This window comes from Myxocyprinus asiaticus, chromosome 25, assembly GCF_019703515.2.
Source record: "Myxocyprinus asiaticus isolate MX2 ecotype Aquarium Trade chromosome 25, UBuf_Myxa_2, whole genome shotgun sequence".
Classification (NCBI taxonomy): domain Eukaryota; kingdom Metazoa; phylum Chordata; class Actinopteri; order Cypriniformes; family Catostomidae; genus Myxocyprinus; species Myxocyprinus asiaticus.
This window is the reverse complement of record NC_059368.1, coordinates 3802339-3821304: the sequence shown is the minus strand read 5'-3', so window position 1 is coordinate 3821304 and position 18966 is coordinate 3802339. Positions and strand designations below refer to the sequence as shown.

Here is an 18966-nt window from a genome sequence, read left to right as displayed (position 1 = left end):
AAATAATATTAAATAAATAAATAATATTTATAAGTGAGGATAATAAGTTTAACCTAATAATTACAAATAATTATTTATGATTAAATAATGTTAATGTAAATATTCATATATAATATAATGAAAATAATTGTTTGTCATTTCCAAGTCCTCAAGCATTTAATTGGTACAACAGATTGGCCAGTATTTTCAAAAGGGTTTTTAAAACAAAGTCAGCAACAAGCCAATGAAAGATATTCTTCTGATATGGATGCAGACCGCTGGAATTCTGATTAGTGCATCAGGTCATCTTAACCCTTTTCTAGAGTATTGTTAAAAAGTCATAAACAACATTCTGCATTCTATCAACATGCAAGTTGCTTGTATGTGACCTTTCAGACCTTCTCAAATAATTGCATTGGATCAGCTCAGCAGATCTTCAAAGACAAATGAGTCTGTCTGGAAAAGCTGCAGCTCTCTGGAAAAATCCCTAAAGGCATCAAAGCGGAGAGACAGGAAGGCACGGGGGGAGCAAATTCCCAAAGGTGTCCTCAACGGAACCCCTGGATTTGATCTTGGCATTGGACCAGGATCCATTCATACGTCCTTTAATGGGACTTGGGGTGATTTTAGGGTCTTTTGTAATGCAGGAGGACCCAGCTAATGAACTATTTCATAGCCAAACCCTCTCAGCAATAATCCCTGGCCATAAAGTGAATGTTTCTTTAAACTGATCTACTGCTCAAGTCATCTTCTAGCTCACATTCCCTGCATAGCTCAGGCTTCTATAAAAAATGTAGACTCTCATGGAAAAAATTTTAAACTGACAGTGCGATTCAAATTCTCTTATTAGGGGTGTTTGCACAGGCAAACATCATTAGGAGGTCTACTGTTGCTCATACTTAGGATTAGGGATTTGAACAAAGATTAACCCTAAGTATTACATTTTGCCGTGCAACTCGTCCAGCACCGTTTGTGCTCAAATAGTGCAATTTTCACTTGGTAATATCTAAATAAAATGGGCCAAAAAATCACTTTTCAGGCTCCAGTCACATCTAGGCATTAGAATATCATTGATACTATACATGGAAAATCATGGACAAAATTGTCAGGTCAACAACCTTTAATCTGATCTGGCAGATTTTGATGATTAAATCATAACAAGTCTTTGATCGTGATGATCTTTTCTGTGTGAAAGAGAGTTACACATGTAAAATGTTGATTACCTCTTTCTGTTCTCCGTCCTCTCGCTTATACATGATGATGTACTTCCTGACGTTTCCAGGAGCTGCATCCCAGGTAAGACGCATGGAACTGTGAGTGACTTCAGTGATTCTCAACTCACCAGCTGGAGGCAGAGGCACTGAAAGATAGAAATATGCCAATAAAACACAATTATACTGTATATTATTTAAATTGTCAAGTATTTATACATCATTGTAACATTTGTTGTACTGCATTTAATTTATACAGATTAGATTTATACAAACTATTACTGTATTACAGTAATGAGGATCAATATTTAGAATAATGGGTATTACAAAATAACTCAAAAGTGAAATGTCCGGGTGCATTACTACAGTGAGAATATGGAGGGAAAATGTGCTGAAAAGTACAGATCATCCAAAAATGAAAATTCTGTCATTCTATCAATTTAGTGCCAAGTTCTTGCGTGAACATGTGTGAACAAATGTATCGCTTGCCTTCAGAAGACTTGGAATATGACACACAAATAAGCTCTGAAGTGAGGCCATTGTGCTGAAAAGACAGACTGCAATATTCATTAAAACATCTCTTATGGGGGGGGCCTGTGTAGCTCAGCGAGTATTGACACTGACTACCACCCCTGGAGTCGTGAGTTCGAATCCAGGACGTGCTGAGTGAATCTAGCCAGGTCTCCTAAGCAATCAAATTGGCCCGGTTGCTAGGGAGGGTATAGTTACATGGGGTAACCTCCTCGTGGTCATGATTAGTGGTTCTCGCTCTCAATGGGCGCATGGTAAGTTGTGCGTGGATCGCGGAGAGTGGCATGAGCCTCCACATGCTGTGAGTCTCTGCGGTGTCATGCACAACGAGCCACGTGATAAGATGCGCGGATTGACGGTCTCAGAAGTGGAGGCAACTGAGACTTGTCCTCCGCCACCCAGATTGAGGTGAGTATCCGCGCCACCACAAGAACCTACTAAGTAGTGGGAATTGGGCATTCTAAATTGGGAGAAAAGGGGATTTAAAAAATAAATAAATCTCTTATTGTGTTCCACATAAGAAAAAAGTAATACAGGTTCGAAACAAGATGAGGGTGAGTCAATTTTGACAGAATTTTCATTTTTGGACTTCCTTTAAGTGTCGTAAAAATAATGTCACAATGCAAAAAAAATAAAAATCTCAATAGTCCTAAAAATAGGTTTAATTTTTATTATGCAAAATATTATTTCTTGTTTTTTGTTTTCTTTTTACACTAAAATGTGTTAAACTTAAAGGAAAAGCTCACCCAAAAATTACAATTTTCTCATCATTTACACACTCTAATGCTATTTCAAACTCATATGACTTTCTTTTTTCTGTGGAACACAAACACATATATTGATTGAGATATGATGTGTTTATGTCCATATAATGCAAGTCAATGGGGATCCAAACTTTCAAGCTCCTAAAAGGACATAAAGGCAGCATGAAGGTAATCCATACGACATGAGTGTAATAATATTTCATATATTACAAAGACATAACAGATTGCAGAGATCAAGACAGTGAAACGTACAAGTGACTCCTCTGTCGATGAGGGGTTCGCTGGTTGCTTCTCTGTGCAGGGCGTACAGGGAGATGGAGTACGCCGTGTTTGGAAGCAGCTGCGATAGCTGGACGTCATTCACATCTGCACCAACTCGCATCTGCATGAAGGAGGGATGTTAAGAGAATGAACAACAGCAAAGAAACGTCCCTGCGAGACAGGACTTGTTATGAGAAACACCTGGCATAAACATGCTCCCGGTATGTCTGCTCTACATAGACTGACAGACTCTAGATCAAGCTCTGCTGGATCTCCTGGGATGATGGTTAAGACTTTTCCAGACCAAACAAATCAACAAACAAACAAAACAAAAATATGAAGCATCTGTTCAGATTACTACAGAGAGGAAATAGACCAGGCAGCCTTATCTCAGCATGAGTCTGTTTTTGCAGATCCCCTAAAGGAAAATGTTTATTGCTTCATTAAAGTGTCAACTTTTTCTCAAATGTTTCTACTAAAATTCCTTAAGAGAAATAGAAAACAATAGACACAAATGGGACAATTGATGTAATACCATAAATGAAGTTATTAAATTAGTGTGGATAGCACAACTCAGATAATTTGGTCTTGAGAAATGTTTATATAGAGACCTCTGACTTTTGGTTGCAGGCTATGGTATCTTGGTAAATCTGAGCACATTGAGATGTTCTAAACTCTAGAGGAGACACGGATGAGATTACTGGAGTCTTTGGGCCTTATTTTAAGAGCACTAGTGCTAATTGGCAATGGGTATGGCCATGAAGCTTTGGTGTTTTCGTGCAAGCATGCGCTAAGTCCAGGTGCAAGTAGGTTTGGCGGAATCACGCACGCAGCGCACTAACTATCTGGGTCAAGGTTTTTGTCCAGTTATTGCACCATCTGCGTCCTACTATATAGTCTATTCCCTCAAGCACCAGCGATATAAACAAAGATAGCACATTCATAAGAAATCGGCAGTGTACAATGAATTAGAAGAATTAAAAGTATGGACATGCTCCATTTATATGCTTAGAAAATCTGATTCTCATCAGAATTTGGATGTACGCTCTGTTAAATTATAGGGAATGTATTATTAATCATTTTCATCTACTGACACACAAATCATGGCTAGTAATAACAGTGATTGTATTGGCACGCACTTCACCTCTACTGGTCTAAATTCAAATTAAACTTCAAACGAAATGAAAATATAATCAAAATAACAAAATGGTAAATAAAAAAAAAATCATATACCAAATCCAAACATTTTATCCTTTCCAATTTCTTTCACTGGCACCTTTTGCAGTGACTTAAAAATCACTCTACAACAACAGGTGGAAAAAGAACAATACAAATTAGATCATAAACACAATTGAAAATATAAAGATAATAATAACCATGACCTCTAGATAGTTTAACACAATCTCATAAATTTTTGTTTATAAAACGGCAACAACTCTGATCATCAGGAGCATAATTTTATGTTCCACTATACATTCAGAGTTTGGACATGAACTTTATTACCACCTGCTGGTGGAATTTTCAAACTGCAAATGTAGGAACTCAATTTAGACTTTGCGCTGAAAACAGACCTGCTACTGAAACGTTTTTCTCAGGAAAATAGCAAATTGCGCTTTGTGTCACTTCATTAACATACAATACACCCACAGTTTGCGTGCATACACCCACAGATAGCGCAAACACTCTTACCCATGCTCACTCGAACTTTGAGCTGGCACGAAAATTGCACTTAGAATTAGCGCTCTCACGAAAATTGGATAAGACGTAGCACATGGTCGTTGCGGGGTGTTCTGGAAGGTATCAGTCCGACAAACGCTCACCTCCATCTTTCCAGAGGGCTCGCTGGCATTGATGGCGCTGTAGATGAGCATATACCCGCTGGCCCCGCCCACAAGCTCCCACCTGACCCGCATGGACGTCAGGGCCTCGTCATACACTGTCATGCTTGTCACGGCAGGTAGTGGCACTGTGGAGACCAGAGAGAGGAAAAAACATTGGCTACGTTCAGAATAGCACACTACCATTCTTACTATTGCTGCAAAATACAGCATGCAGTACTGTGCACATGAGTTTATTCATTTTTACACAAAACTGGATTAAAAATGCAAATAACTATTATAATTTCAAAGATGAAAACTCAACGCCACACACTAAATTAAACATGTAATGTGGTGAGGTCATGTAGCACTACTGTTTGAAATATTTATCATGGAATAATGTACAAGTTTCACTTACTATACTTTTTATACTGTTTACAGTAGATACTGCAAAGTAATCAGTGTGCAGAAATCTAGTATTTAATTCCAAACATAGCTTTTGATCTTAAAAATGTGGAGTGTGGTATACTGTAGCTTTTAGCACATTTAAAACAGTTTAATTAGAAAGAAAAAGAAGTTGCGAGTTCTCACGAATGTACAGTATGTGCGGTGGTCACACAGGAACATAAAATGACCATAAAGAAAAACCACAATGACCACGAAAGATTATTGCATTCAAGTGGCTCATGACAAAACGATAAGCTTCTATTTATGATGGCATAAGTTCTTGTAATGTTAAACTGTAAAGTGAGAATGGCCAATTAAATTGTTCTGTTTACTTTTAATCAGTAAACATCATTAAAGTTTGCTTTGTCTGTCCACAATCCCAGCAAACCTAAACTGTGCACAAGAGACCATTTCACAGATTTTTGCAGCTGCTCTGTATTTGGGCTGTGGAAACCAAAGTTAAAACTGTTTTGTTTTAGTAGCTGCACCGATTCTTTTAATATAGGTTTTCTAGAGGTTTCAAATTGGCTCCGTTCCAAACGCTAGCGAGTTTCCTATCTAGACAGCATTCTAATGCCCCAAACATACTCTACACAAGTACGTACACACAGAAGTGAATACTTGGCTGATGCATTGCAAACCTACAGTCCCATTGTACGTACTTAACGTGTAGTTTTACGTTAATGCACGCTATAGTGCCCCTTGTGGCAAAGCTGAGAATACAGCGCATAATTGCAGTGCATTACAAATTGCGCTTTGACCCATTTCGAAATGAAACAATGCATGAAATCGAGATTGTGTAGCTAGAAGTGTTTGCGTTCATGTAAACTTGCGAAGAGTATGTTTTGGGGCTGTTTTGAAGTGAAGGTTATTCCAAACAGAAGTCTATGTTATTAAATTCAGTATTAATTGCTGTCAAAGTATAGATGAACATCTTTGACACTTGTGCCAAGTCTCACTGTTTTTTAAGTGTCTCACGCAGGAATGGCACATTTTTAGACGCAGTGTCAAGACACCAACATTTTGCTCAATTTGTTGCGCAGTGACCAACCTTTTTTAGAAGGGTGACGCGTTCAGTGCGAACAGCTCCTACACTGTAAATACTAATGGTTATCTCAAATTGTAAAAAAAAATAAGTTTACTCAAGCTTAATTTTTTACTGTTCTTACTAGTTTTAGTTAAGTTACTGTTACTCTCTAAACACAAAAGTTGTCATTAATAAAAATATTTAAGTGGTCATAATTAAACAGTACCCCGAAATGTTACATTTTGGAATCATAACTCAAATACATATGTTCTTTAAACTTTGGCTTCGAGTACAACTAGCTCAAAATTAGTAAGTACATAATTATGGCCGTGTGGAATGCCCATAAGCCCTTGCATTTGAATAAATAATGTATTTTTGGTCAAAACAAGGGAACTTATCTCGAAAAATTTTAATTTTAATTTAAAGAGGTATATAGTTATATGACTAGTAGTTGTTGTTTTATTGTAGATGGTTGATAGTTGTGATTTTTGTGAAGTCACCATTAAGATGATTAGTGTTACCTACCTAGTGAACTTGGAGCCTGTTAAATTTATGCCATTCTCCTTTCTCAATTGTACTTTACCAAAGTGCAGATTTATGTGCACTAAGTAGTACTGAGGAGAATCCAATGTGCCATATGGCTAACCTAAAGTCCAGTCATAATTTCCCTTATACTGTGTAATACTGGTAATTTCCTATGTAGACAGCAGACAGCGAGGCATATCATAAGAACTTGGAATAGTGCTACAGTATAGAGAGTTTTTACAGGGAAGTTGCTGTATCCAGTGGTGGAGGTAAAGACACAGATTATTTAGCAGGTTTTATTGGGCAAGTAAGATAGGGGAGTAAGTAGGAGAGTAAGATAAACAGAAGCTGAGGGAAAGATCTAGTGAACTTACATGTGGTTTCAGTTCCTTTCAAAGGCTCACTGCTCTCCTCACCGATCACGCCAAAAACACGGACAACATACTCGGTCATGGGAGTCAAGTTGACCAGGACAATTGTGTTTTCTTCCCCATCAACGAACATCTGTAAAACATCATCAGGAGAGATGGTTACACAAGACGGACGAGTGAAACGGGGAGGCATGTGGCGATGTGAAACTATCTCTCTGAAGTTGCAGGTTCTAAGAGGTTGGAATCCAGCATGGAAACACGCAGGACATGGGGTGAGATTTATGGAATGTTCCACCTAGTTTATTTCACAAAACTGATACCTGACATGTTTAACTCACAAAGACGTATCATTGTACATTCAGTCTACACATTTAAAGGAATATTCTAGGTTCAGTACAAGTTAAGCTCAGTCGACAGCATTTGTGGCATAATGTTGATTACCACAAAAATGAATTTCGACTCGTCCCTCCTTTTCTTTAAAAAAAGCAAAAGTTGAGGTTATAGTGAGGCACTTACAATGGAGGTGAATGGGGCCAATTTTTGGAGGGTTTAAAGACAGAAATTAGAAGCTTATAATTTTACAAAAGCACACATTAATTCTTATATTAAAACTCATGTATTATTTGAGCTGTAAAGTTGTTTATATTGTCCTTTTTACAGTCGTTTTAGGATTTTAGGGTTTGTTGACATTACATCGTCACAGCAACGAAGTTGTATAATTGACTTTACACAGAAAAGATTAGTAAGTGATTTTATCACACTAAAATCACGTTAACACACATATTGTTTGCATCTTGTGGCTATAATTTTGAAACAGTGAGTATTTGAACATTAAAAAATTGACTCCCATTCACTTCCATTGTAAGTGCCTCACTGTAACCCAGATTTTTGCTTCTTTTTTTTTTAAGAAAAGGAGGGAGTCAAAATAAATTTTGGTGGTAATTAATATTATGCCACAGATGCAGTCGATTGAGCTTAACTTGTTTTGAACCCGGAATATTCCTTTAAATACTGCAAGCTGTAGGATTTTAAATGGACATTATGTAAAAGTCGTTCTGTTTAATATAAGTCATTAAAACGTACAGATACTTAACAAGAGGTAAAAAGAGCTTTCCAACCACGCAAGGGGCACAATAAAAATAAATGCTATCCAATAAATGATAAGCTATGTTCCAAAACCTAGTAAGCAGCCTACCTAGACAACATTTTAAGATATCATAGGTATGCTCCCGACATTCCAAAAGTTAGGAAGCAAAATTATGCTGCCTTTTAGGACACTTTGTTTTGGCCAAATTCTAAAGCAGTATTGCACATATCCTTCACAGATAAGGCAAATCCAGAATGCATTGCGACAAGCTTGGTGAAAAAAACAATCCATCCAAGATGGCGGACGAAGCACAGATTAAACTTATATTTAATTAAATACCGCAAAATATAATAAAAAAAGAAAAAAAAGAAAAAGACTATCTAACCCAATATTTGAGTGTGCTATATATTGAATATGCTTATTAGAGCATCACGCCATTGGCTTAGCAACATGCTAACGTCAAACTATTTTGGAAGTCAAGTGTAATGCGTGCTTCACAAGAGGAGCACTATTCATGAGTTGCCATCAATGAAGAGCACTTTAAATCAGTCACTTATGAGGTGGTAAGGATGCTGCCTTTGAAGGCGACTCCCTATGTAGGCAGTAAACAGCAAGGTAGCTTGATAGGTTTTCGAACAGAGCTATTGAGTCTTGTACACAGAGGCATAACTTCCATAAGTCCAAAATTTTGATTAATCTACCTGTGCTGCATGAACTCGTCCACTCTTTTATATAAGAGTTGGAGTTGTAGATTAGCCATTTTATTGCTCACCACTTCAGTCTTTCCTCCAGCAACAGGGACGTATTCGATACGGAACCTCTCCACTGGCTCGTCAGGTGGCATCCAGGTAGCGCGGAATGAGTAGTGTGTCACCTCTGAAGTCACCAGGTCAGTGGGTGTTCCTGGGCCGCTTCCTGGTTCACAGAAAGCAGTGGAAAAATGTGAGTCGAGGAGTCCAACAGCTCCCAAATCAAGTTACACTGAGACTGTAAACCAACCTTAGGCATATTAGCTTCTTGCAAAAGGTTAAGTGGGTTATATATCAACAGTTTCAAGGTTCTATAAATCACTGTTATTCCCAGAGGAGGATCGGAGCTCAACCTACAGTTTTCTTCACAGTCCTCTGGCACTGCTATCCTTTCAGTGAGATTATTAGTATAGAAAAAAGAACCATCTGGCAAAACGAGAATTCAATATCAACAATGGTTGGCAAGCATTCAAACTGTTTAGCTGAGCCAAAGCATTGAGCTTCAGGAATTCTTGTCTTTTATTCTAGACTGTATCTATTAGTGTTCTGTTGGAGCGAATATAGATTCACAAACTGTTTCGCATTCTAGGACTGAAACTCTACACAAGTATGTGGACACAAACACTTCTGGCTACACAAGCTTGATTTAATGCGCTGAATTGTGTCAACTCTCAACGCAACAACGTGTCATTCACAACATGATTCCAACACTTTTTGTCCAATAAATTTCCATGATTTTCCCAGACATTTGTGATTACTAGGCAAGGATTTTAAACATAATTTTGATTCAGTCTGATTCGCTAAAGACTCATTCAGACTGTGACCCAGTTCGACTGAGTCATTAAAAAAAACACTCAAAAGAACAGTTTGCTCATGAATTTGAGTTTACGATCAAGTCTAACATAAAGTAATATCTAGACCGGGGTCGGCAACCTTTTTGACATGGAGTGCCATGTTTTATTTTCCTGGTTAATGGCTGTGCCGTCGGATGGCCGCATTGCAGTCTGTATTTATTGTGGGCAAATCAGAAAGTTTATGACTAATAAGAGCAATTTCTTTATAACTCTCAGTGTATAATTATTTTTCTTTTTATTTATTTATTTGACAATTTGAATGAAGAGCAAAGCACAGCTTCATCTGGTGAGAAAAATAAAAGAGAATTATGATAAAATTGAGTCATTATAAAAATAATTATATAATAATACTAATTGTATTGAAAATACAAGGCATATTTGCTATCGAATAGAGTACCATTTAAAAATTGGATTTTCGTTTAGCTTTGACGCACTTCTGGTTTAAGCCCCACCCATAATACAGATACAGATCATTTTGCCATTGCAACAGATACAGATACATATACAGATAATGGCTTCCCTACACCCCTTCTACAGAAATCATGACTTTTGCATGACATAAGATATAATTTCCATGACCTTTCATGGCCAATTTTAAAATGTCCTCATATTTCCAGGTTTTCCATGACTGTGAAATCCTTTTCTTATTCATAACACAATGCAAGTATGCGCTGCATTCTAAGCATTGCCACAAGGGGTGCTAGTGTAAACTGTCTTTTTCTCCAGTCAGTTTTCTTGTATCAGCTACTGCCATTAATTCTTGCTGAACACGTCGGTTAAAGTTAAACTGTTGACATGGCTAGTATAGCTAGCCACCTGAACAATAACATACAGTATCTGGTTAAATGGCACAGACATCAAAAGGTAACTTTATCACCTTCTTGAGTACTGAGGTTTGTAACTGCATCAGCAAAAATGGACATTAAGGACATACAATGACGCACACTTAAAATACACTGTAAAAAACATTTTACGTCTGCGTCTGCATACCTGCATAGAGTTTGTGGATGAAAACTTCATATTATGTTAGCCTGGCTAGTTCCATGTTTCCCCAACTCCTCCCGAGTTCAATATAGACTCAAACATGACTCACCTGGGCCTTTAACACTATTGCAGAGGTTGTCTGTGAGGTCATCCACAATGTCCAACAGGAAGGAGAAGTCATTGACGTTGTACATGTGGATCTCATCAGGGTCGGAGGCAATGGATCGTAACTCATTTTCATCTGCATTCTTTACCCCTAGGTGCAAAGTGGAGACCATTCTGACCAGATCTTAAATGCTTCAACTGGGTCAACAAGATACATACCACGCTACAATCTTGACAAATGAAATTTTATGAGATGCTCCTGGAACTTTTCTGCAAACTAACATTTCAGCAGGGCTGTTAAAATTGTGACTGATGTGAAATTGCAGTGTGTGGAGTTTCAGTATGCTTTGTGTAATGGTCAATAAAGTTAAGAAGAAAATTACTGCATATTCAGGAGAAGTACTTACCAACGGCATATAGTTCGATGCCTGAGTCTCGCAGTTTCTGAGAATTCACTATAATCTCATCCTGAGATTTTCCATCGGTAACAAGGACCCCAATCTTACGAGAATCGGGTCTCAGACCCACGTTTGGTTTGAAGTTGTTCTGGAGGATATAGTTCAAGGCCATACCTTTGGAAACACATTAAGATCCATGTTGGTTTCGTCACAGAGTGCTATTGGAATGTAACATGCTTGCTGTTGATTCGCCACCAAATGACGTTATTACAGTATGTATAAATATGAGATTACTGACAATTGTTTAATTTTGCTTCAGTTTGGCCTTATGCTATGTACAAAACACATATCCCAGTTTACTGTGCTGAGTTAACAATGTTTGTTCGAGAAGTCCGACATGTTAACTTCTGGCTCAACCAATGGTGTGAATTACACCATAGAACTACTGTACCTGTTTCTCTGAAAAATGGCAGATGGGGGAACTTGTCTTGTCAACCTGGGCTATGTTTCCCAAAAGCATTGTAAGCCTAAATAGATCGTAGAAACCACTGGCACCAATGGTCTCTACAATCAACTTAAGCTTGCGATGCTTTTGGGAAACGCAGCCCAGGTTAGTAAAAATAATTTTTGCAATTCCGCTTGATACCACTAGAGGCATAAAAAATCCACACCACTTTTAAATGCTGTTTTCAGGAGGTGAACAATTCTGGGAAAGATTTGCGCAACATCAAGACATGACAGTCATTCTTACTGAAATGATAAAAAATCATTTTAAATAACAATGCAGTTATGTAATTGGGTCATACCCGTCATTGTATTTCCGCCTTTGTAGGGTAAGTTGGCTACTGCCTCTAGCAGAGATTGACGAGTAGAATGGGCGTTCAAATGCCACTCAGTTTTGGGATCCCCGCTGTATTGAGCCAAACCTGAGAGAGAACCACATACCATTTTTAATGCAAGTGAAAAGATTCCTGGTAATAATTCAAAGTGAAGGCCAGCATAAAGCTCACATATGGTGTCCAGATGCTTTTGGCCTTGTCTATGAATATACCGTTAACATAAAGTAAAAGATGCATTTGGAGACTTGCCAATTTGAACCCTGTCTGGGCCGATATCAAAGACGCCCACCATGCGAGCGATAAAAGCACGGATGGTTTTGAAATTCAAACGGCCGATACTCCAGGATCCGTCCACCAGCAGGACAATATCAGCCTTGGCTGATGTCTTACACTGAGCATCTGTGAGCAAAAAACACCACAGTTATACAGTGAGAAATGCCAAGAGAAGCTCGGCTGAGAGGTAATTGGATAGTTGATGATGTCATATAAAGTTCAATGAGAAAGATATGGAAAAAGGCAAACCATAAGTGTTTACACACTCACAGCAAATAAAAAAGAATCCACACACATTTACGGCACAATAACTTAATAAACATCAGGCTTTTATCCAAGACCTTTATTTAAATTTTATTTTTTGGAATGACAGAGCATTTCCACAAAGATTTCTAGCTCTTTTTCTCTTAATCTTCAAGTCTTGTGTTGTATCCAAATCCCCTCTGGCATTCGGCCCTGGAGACCATTTTCCTGGAATCGTCATGATTCTGTTCTGTTGAACGAAGAAAAGTAGCCCTTCGTGACACATGAGTGTCTTCTCCTTGAATGCTTTTGCTCATTCCAATTTTGCAGAACTTGCGGAGCTCCAGGTACCTATTGAGGAACTCTCATCTCCAAAACTGAGGTTAGTACACTGGAGATCTCTCTTGAAAACTTCACACATGGTCTGCAAGTGAAAGAAATCTTGTGAAATTTTGATATATTTACAAACATGCTGATAAAATATGATACAATTGAGGTGGAACTTTATCCCAGCTGGTTTTCCGTGGTTTCTAACTGGTTATTTATTGTTATTATCTGGACCAAGCTGGTCGATCAGCTGGACTACCAGCCAGGTACCTGGTTTCAACATGTAGTCCATCTTGGCTTTTTAGGGCTGGTAGACCACTAACATATATACAACAATATGTATCTTATTAAAATCTTAACGTAGAACAGAGAAAATGTTCAATACATTTAGGTACATAAGTATTTGGACAGCAAAACAATTGTAATAATTCTGGCTCTGTACATCACCACAATGGATTTGAAATGAAGCAATCAAAATGTGATTGAAGTGCAACCTTTCAGCTTCAATTTGAGGGTATTTATATCCAAATGACCCTCCATTCAAGATACCCTCAATCGCCGTGTCTCAAGGTTTTGTTGGAGAAACATTTCCTAAACTTTAAATGCTATTCCATGGCATTCCTGCGAAACGCTCACTCCCTTCCATCTGTGAGACATACCCTAACTGAAAACAGAGCAATTTTTCCATTAACTTTTCACACTATGTTGTAAAAAATTAAGAGCAGACAGACACAAAGACAGCAAACTCTCTTAGAAATCACAGAGGGCCTCGTACACCAAGATACATCACAGAGTGAGATGGAAGGTTTGTTTTACTAATTATGACATGTTGTTTGTCATGAAATGTGGCTGGCTTTCCATTGATGATGTGGAGGAAAGACAATTAAAATACAACAAAAATATAACAAATGCTACTACAAACTGTGTGAACCATTACATAGTCATCATTAATATGATTAGTGTCTGTCATAATTGTATTTTCACAGCGGCTTGTGTATGTGCATATCTCAGGGGAAGGTCATACTATCTTCACCCAATGTGTTTAAAATCTATATGAAACATTTGCAACCCATTACACTTCCACAATATATTCATGGGGGAAAAAATGTGGGGTGGGACTTGATTTTTTTATTCACTAAGAACTGATCGCATTATGAAAAGAGGGTGTTCCATTGTAGAATGTGGTAATCAGTGGATTGATTGAACCCAATGCTAATGCTTCTTTTCCTAATCTACCATTATTTACTATTATTGTTGTGATCTTTATTACATCGATGTTAAATGCCATTAAAGTACTGCTTTAACTACTTGGCATGATTTTAAAAAGGCTGCTGAATTACCTACAACAGTAGCCTAAAAGAGGCCTAAATAGATACTTTGCTATTGGCAGCTTTAGGATAACATGCACTGATGAATTGTGCACAATAAGATCAGGGATGTATATTAAGAAAGTAAACAGGGTCAATCTTGATGTCATGTTGACTTTAAGAACCCTACGGTCGTCCGGTACAGATCAACCACAGTACAGATCAACTTGACTCGACTCTGCTCGCTTTTTGGGGATTTTCCATTGTGGATAGTACCTGGTAACTGATACTTTTTTTAGTACCACCTCGGTCGAGGTTGCAAGTGAGCTGAGCCGATACTAAATGTGGCATCAAAACCCTGAAGATCACTGATTGGTCAGAGAGAATCGTCACTACCAGCGTCACTGGATTTGCGACATGGGACATCAACCCGCTAGTTTTAAAGTTAGCAACAGCGATAGCAATATAATTTGTTCACGTGACTTTCGAATTGTGAAAAGAAATGGCTGTGTGCAAAACCACGCCGTGGTCAATAAATGAGGTGCAGACATTCCTCTCGTTAGCGTCGAACGAAACGACGCGAAACGAAAAAGTCTTTCAGAAAGTCTTTCAGGTGTCTCAGCTGTTGGCCACACATGGCTACCACCAGACCTACCAACAGTGTAGGGAAAAGTTAAAAAAACGTAAAAGTGACTACAGAACCATCAAGGACCACAACAGCCGGAGTGGTTCAAACAGAAGAAAGTGGAAGTGGTTTTGACCAAATGGACTATCTATCTATGGCAATAGACCGGTGAGCAATGGGAGGGAGAGTGCCCTGGACTCGGCATTGCTGGAGTCCACGATGGAGGATGGTAGGTTTTGTTACGTTAACTCTATATTCTGCTTGAAAGCTTCACTTTATTTAGTTGACCAGCTACTGGAAAGCTTGCTTCTAAAACAACCAGGCAAATTTAACTGTTACACTTGTATAAAATAACCATGCAACAACTGCTGTATGCAGCACAGTGAGCAAGTAGCTAACAGCTAGCGGTCGTGTTATTGTTTATGGTCAGTAATGTTTGTGTCGCGTTTAAGATGATGTCACGGGAGTAGAGGCGGCGCAACTATGACGATCAGTGTAGAATTCCACCCACGTTGAGGCGGCACTAAACTGCAGTGGAAAAGCAAGCTCGGAAAAGTAAAGCGAGCAGAGTCGAATCGAGTCGAACCATAACGTGCAGTGGAAAAGTGCCAAAAGTCAAGAACTGTTCCTGGCTAACAGTGCTGCCAAAGACCTGGCACACACTATTTCAACTCTTCATCAAATCATTTATACCTCCATCTTGCTATGCTAACACTTTCTGCATGACCATGTGTGGACATTTGTTTATGATCAGAACCCATTCACCATTTTCTTTTAAACATACTGCACTTTGAGACACATTTAGATGCCGTTCAGACTGAAAAAAAATGTGAGATGCAACGGAACAAATAGAACAGAAAGCAGGTGTCTCGAGACATGTTTTTAAAGGTTAAAGTTCTTTTTAACTTAATACGGCATCTTCAAAAATGTGTTCAGTGTGAACGGCCCCCAAAAGATTAATAGAGTATACACTGTATAACACCTATTATAGTTTTTAAATAGCATGTGAAACAATAGAAAATATGCAATAATAAACATTTTAAATAGTAGCATATAGCAACATCAACGTTACATATTAAGTTGTATGTAAGCATATTTAATTTAGCAAGTTATGCTAAAATTAAAATATTTCTTCCTAGCAGAAAGTTATGCTAAAAATAAACTGTTGGTTCCAAGCAGAAAGTTATGCTAAAAAATAAACTGCTGGTTACTAGCAGAAAGCAATGCTAATAGTAAACTGTCAAGTCCTAGAATAAGGTCATGCTAATGTAACTGGTCCTGCTGTACCCACTCCGAGCAGGATTCGAACCGGCGTCAACCAGCATGGGAGGCCGGCTAAGGAGGAGGCTAAAGCCTACAGCCTCTAGCGTCAGTCGCTATTGCGCATCTTGAGGCCAGGGAAGTTAGGTTTAAACATACTGCACATCTATCGCGTACAAGCTGGCTCCCATTACACTTACCCCACTAAACCTCACTCCCATATGGGTCACGGCACCACTTTAACTGGTCCTGCTCGACCCGCTCCAAGCAGGATTTGAACCGGCGTCAGCCGGCATGGGAGGCGTGCGCACTAATGAGAAGGCTAAATGCTACAGCCTCTAGCTATCACATACCAGCTGGCTCCCGTTACACTAGAATAAACTGTTGGTTCCAAGCAGAAAGTTGCAAAAAATAAGCAGTTTGTTCCTAGCAGGAAGTTATAAACTGTTGGTTCCTAGCAGAGTGTACACTTAGAATTAACTATTTTTTCCTATCAGGAAGTTAATGCTAACGATAAACTGTAGATGTGATGTTTTTGTATGATGTGCTGAGATTGTACCAGAGGACATAACAGGAGGGGGCTCAGGTGCATCAGAGAGGGTGGTCTTCTCCTCTCCAGCTAACGGCATACTTTGACCTCCATCAAACATTCCAAAAACAGCCACGGAGTATTTAGTTCCAGCTCTGTGAACAAAGAACAAAACTCAAACCACATGTCTCAACTCAATTTTTATATTGAGAAAAACGTTCATGAAAAGGTTCATGATAAACACTGGAGTTCTACCTGAGTTCCTCTAGAACGACAGTGTGGTCGTAAGGACCAATGAGAAGTTCTCCCAGATCAATGTCATTACCGCTGGGATGGAAAGTGACTTTGTACCCACGTACGTCACCAGGAGCGGGGTCCCAAGACACACGGAAACTCGTCTTGGTGGGCTCAGAGGTTTGCAGGTTTCTTGGGGCTTTAAATGATGACACTGCAGGACAAAGAGGATGCAGCAATATCAGCATACAGACAAGCTACAATCCACACAAGATACACTTAGTTAAAAGCACTAGTACCCTATGGAGTGGTGGTTGCCTGTGCAAAACTTGTGGCCACAATACAAGAATGTTGTGGGTGGTTTTTAGTGCATTGGTTTCTAGGGTATTGCCTACTGGCCCAAGTCAAAAGAGCACATCACAAAGTTACTATGATATTGTAGTCTTTAGTTATGTCTCTGATCCCTCCTTCAATCCCTTTTTTTTCAACCATTTTATTGCCCGCCAGTCTGAAAATTCAGAAAGTCTGATCATTTAGAAAAGTAAAAGCACATCTATCCTAAAATTGCTTTGGTTTCATCAGTGCTAAACCAATACCAACTGCTTCCAACAGTGCACTAGTACAAATCTGTGACTCATGGGCTTTAAATTATTGGCCAACGTACATGTGGTTCCTACTCCTTGCCTTGCTTTTCCTTCTCCACGTTTATAAATGGGATGCACGGTGATGTCGTAGGTGGTCAGAGGCTGCAGTTTCCTCAGCATGGTGGTAGTCACATTGGCTGGAACCTTGATGGTCATCTCTTTACCGCCGGCCTGAGAGATATACGTGAGCCTGTAGTTGGCCAAAGGGCCTGGAGCGGGTAGCCATGTCGCACGCATGGTTCTCTCAGTTTCATCGGACACAACTAAAGCCTTGCCAGACATAGATGCTACAAAAATACAAAAAAGTACCATTTAGAAAATCAAGTCCAGTTTTGTTTGAATTAAATTATACTACACGTTCCGCAATGTCCTGGATAAACCTGAAATTGAAATGAAAACAAACAGAGATGGTTAGAGGTGAATGTGGCACCACAAGCAAGTTAAAAGGAAGCTAAAATGTTCTCTATCCTAACAGTTTCTCAAACCCCAGACTGGTAGGTTTGGTTTGTATTTGTTTTTTTCTTCCTTTCCCTCTTCGTCTATTTCCTCTTCATCTTTTTCCTTTCCTTTTCCTCTTCATCTATTTCATTTCCTTTCCTTTCCCTCTTTACCAATTTACTTTCCTTTTCCTCTTCACCTCTTTCCTTTCCTCTGGTTCTTTTCCAAATCTAGTTGTGTTTGACTCAAATTCTACTAGATGTTCCTTAATGTCCTCGAAAAATGTAAACCTGACAACTGAAATGAAAACAGAGATGGTTAGATGTTAATGTGTAACCAGAAGCAGGCCAAAAGACAGCAAAAAAAAAAGGTTTCCTCATTCCAATATTTTCTTAAACCCCGCATTGGCGTAAGTTTCCACTAGTATGATTTCAGTTTCAGTGTCTGTACTGGGAAAAGGGAATGCGTCCCAGCACCCAGACAACATACGGCTCTTATTATTGGTTGCCCTGCACACATGTATCCCTTTAAAACTGTTCTTTTCCTCAGCGGTAATGTTCACTGAACTCTTGCTGGGATCATCTCACTTTTTCCACTCAGTGGCAAGTGACTACTGCACAGAAATTCAAATCCACTTGATTTACCAAGATTTGATGGCAAGCATAATACCACAGCTTGAAGAACTCACAATAACATTAAATAATTTTTGTCTAACTAAGATTCAAAGGTTTTTGTTTCCATAGCTTTCTCTTTTCCTTTCTTCGTTTTCCTTTTTCCCTTCCTTTCACATTTTTTGTGTTTTCCTTAGCTTTTACCTTTCCTTTTCTTTTCTTTTCTTTCCTGCCTTTTCCCTTCCTGTCCTTTCCCTTGCCACTTTGTCTTTCCTTTCCTTTCCTTTCCTCTCCTTTTCTTTTCTTTTCTTTTCTTTCCTTTCCTCTCCATTCCATCCCTTCCCTTCCCTTCCCATTCCCTTCAGACTTTTTCTTTGCTTTCCTTTCCATTCCTTTCCTTTCATTTCCCTTCAGACTTTTCCTTTCCTCTCCTCTCCTCTCCTCTCCTCTCCTTTCCATTCATTTCCCTTCACTTCCGTTCAGACTTTTTCTTTGATTTCCTTTCCATTCCTTTCCTTTCATTTCC

The 18966-nt window shown here is 38.8% G+C and overlaps 1 protein-coding gene and 1 long non-coding RNA gene across 2 annotated transcripts in view; one reads left to right on the top strand and one right to left on the bottom strand.

Moving 5' to 3' along the window:
* The window catches only part of LOC127415538 (collagen alpha-1(XII) chain-like), a 126616-nt gene that overhangs the window by 71628 nt on the left and 36022 nt on the right, over positions 1-18966 (bottom strand). Inside the window, exons 14-25 of the mRNA XM_051654307.1 lie at positions 17412-17678; positions 16769-16961; positions 16544-16668; positions 12199-12348; positions 11917-12036; positions 11120-11284; positions 10717-10863; positions 8793-8935; positions 6937-7066; positions 4567-4712; positions 2738-2867; positions 1203-1339 (exon numbers count right to left, since the gene is read on the bottom strand). Of these exons, the coding sequence (XP_051510267.1) occupies positions 1203-1339; positions 2738-2867; positions 4567-4712; positions 6937-7066; positions 8793-8935; positions 10717-10863; positions 11120-11284; positions 11917-12036; positions 12199-12348; positions 16544-16668; positions 16769-16961; positions 17412-17678 (1853 nt within the window). The remainder of the gene's footprint in view (positions 1-1202; positions 1340-2737; positions 2868-4566; positions 4713-6936; positions 7067-8792; positions 8936-10716; positions 10864-11119; positions 11285-11916; positions 12037-12198; positions 12349-16543; positions 16669-16768; positions 16962-17411; positions 17679-18966) is intronic.
* On the top strand, positions 6967-11001 carry LOC127415555 (uncharacterized). The gene is made up of 3 exons (XR_007892965.1): positions 6967-7205; positions 8813-8909; positions 10868-11001. It is a non-coding gene; the product is annotated as an uncharacterized LOC127415555 (long non-coding RNA).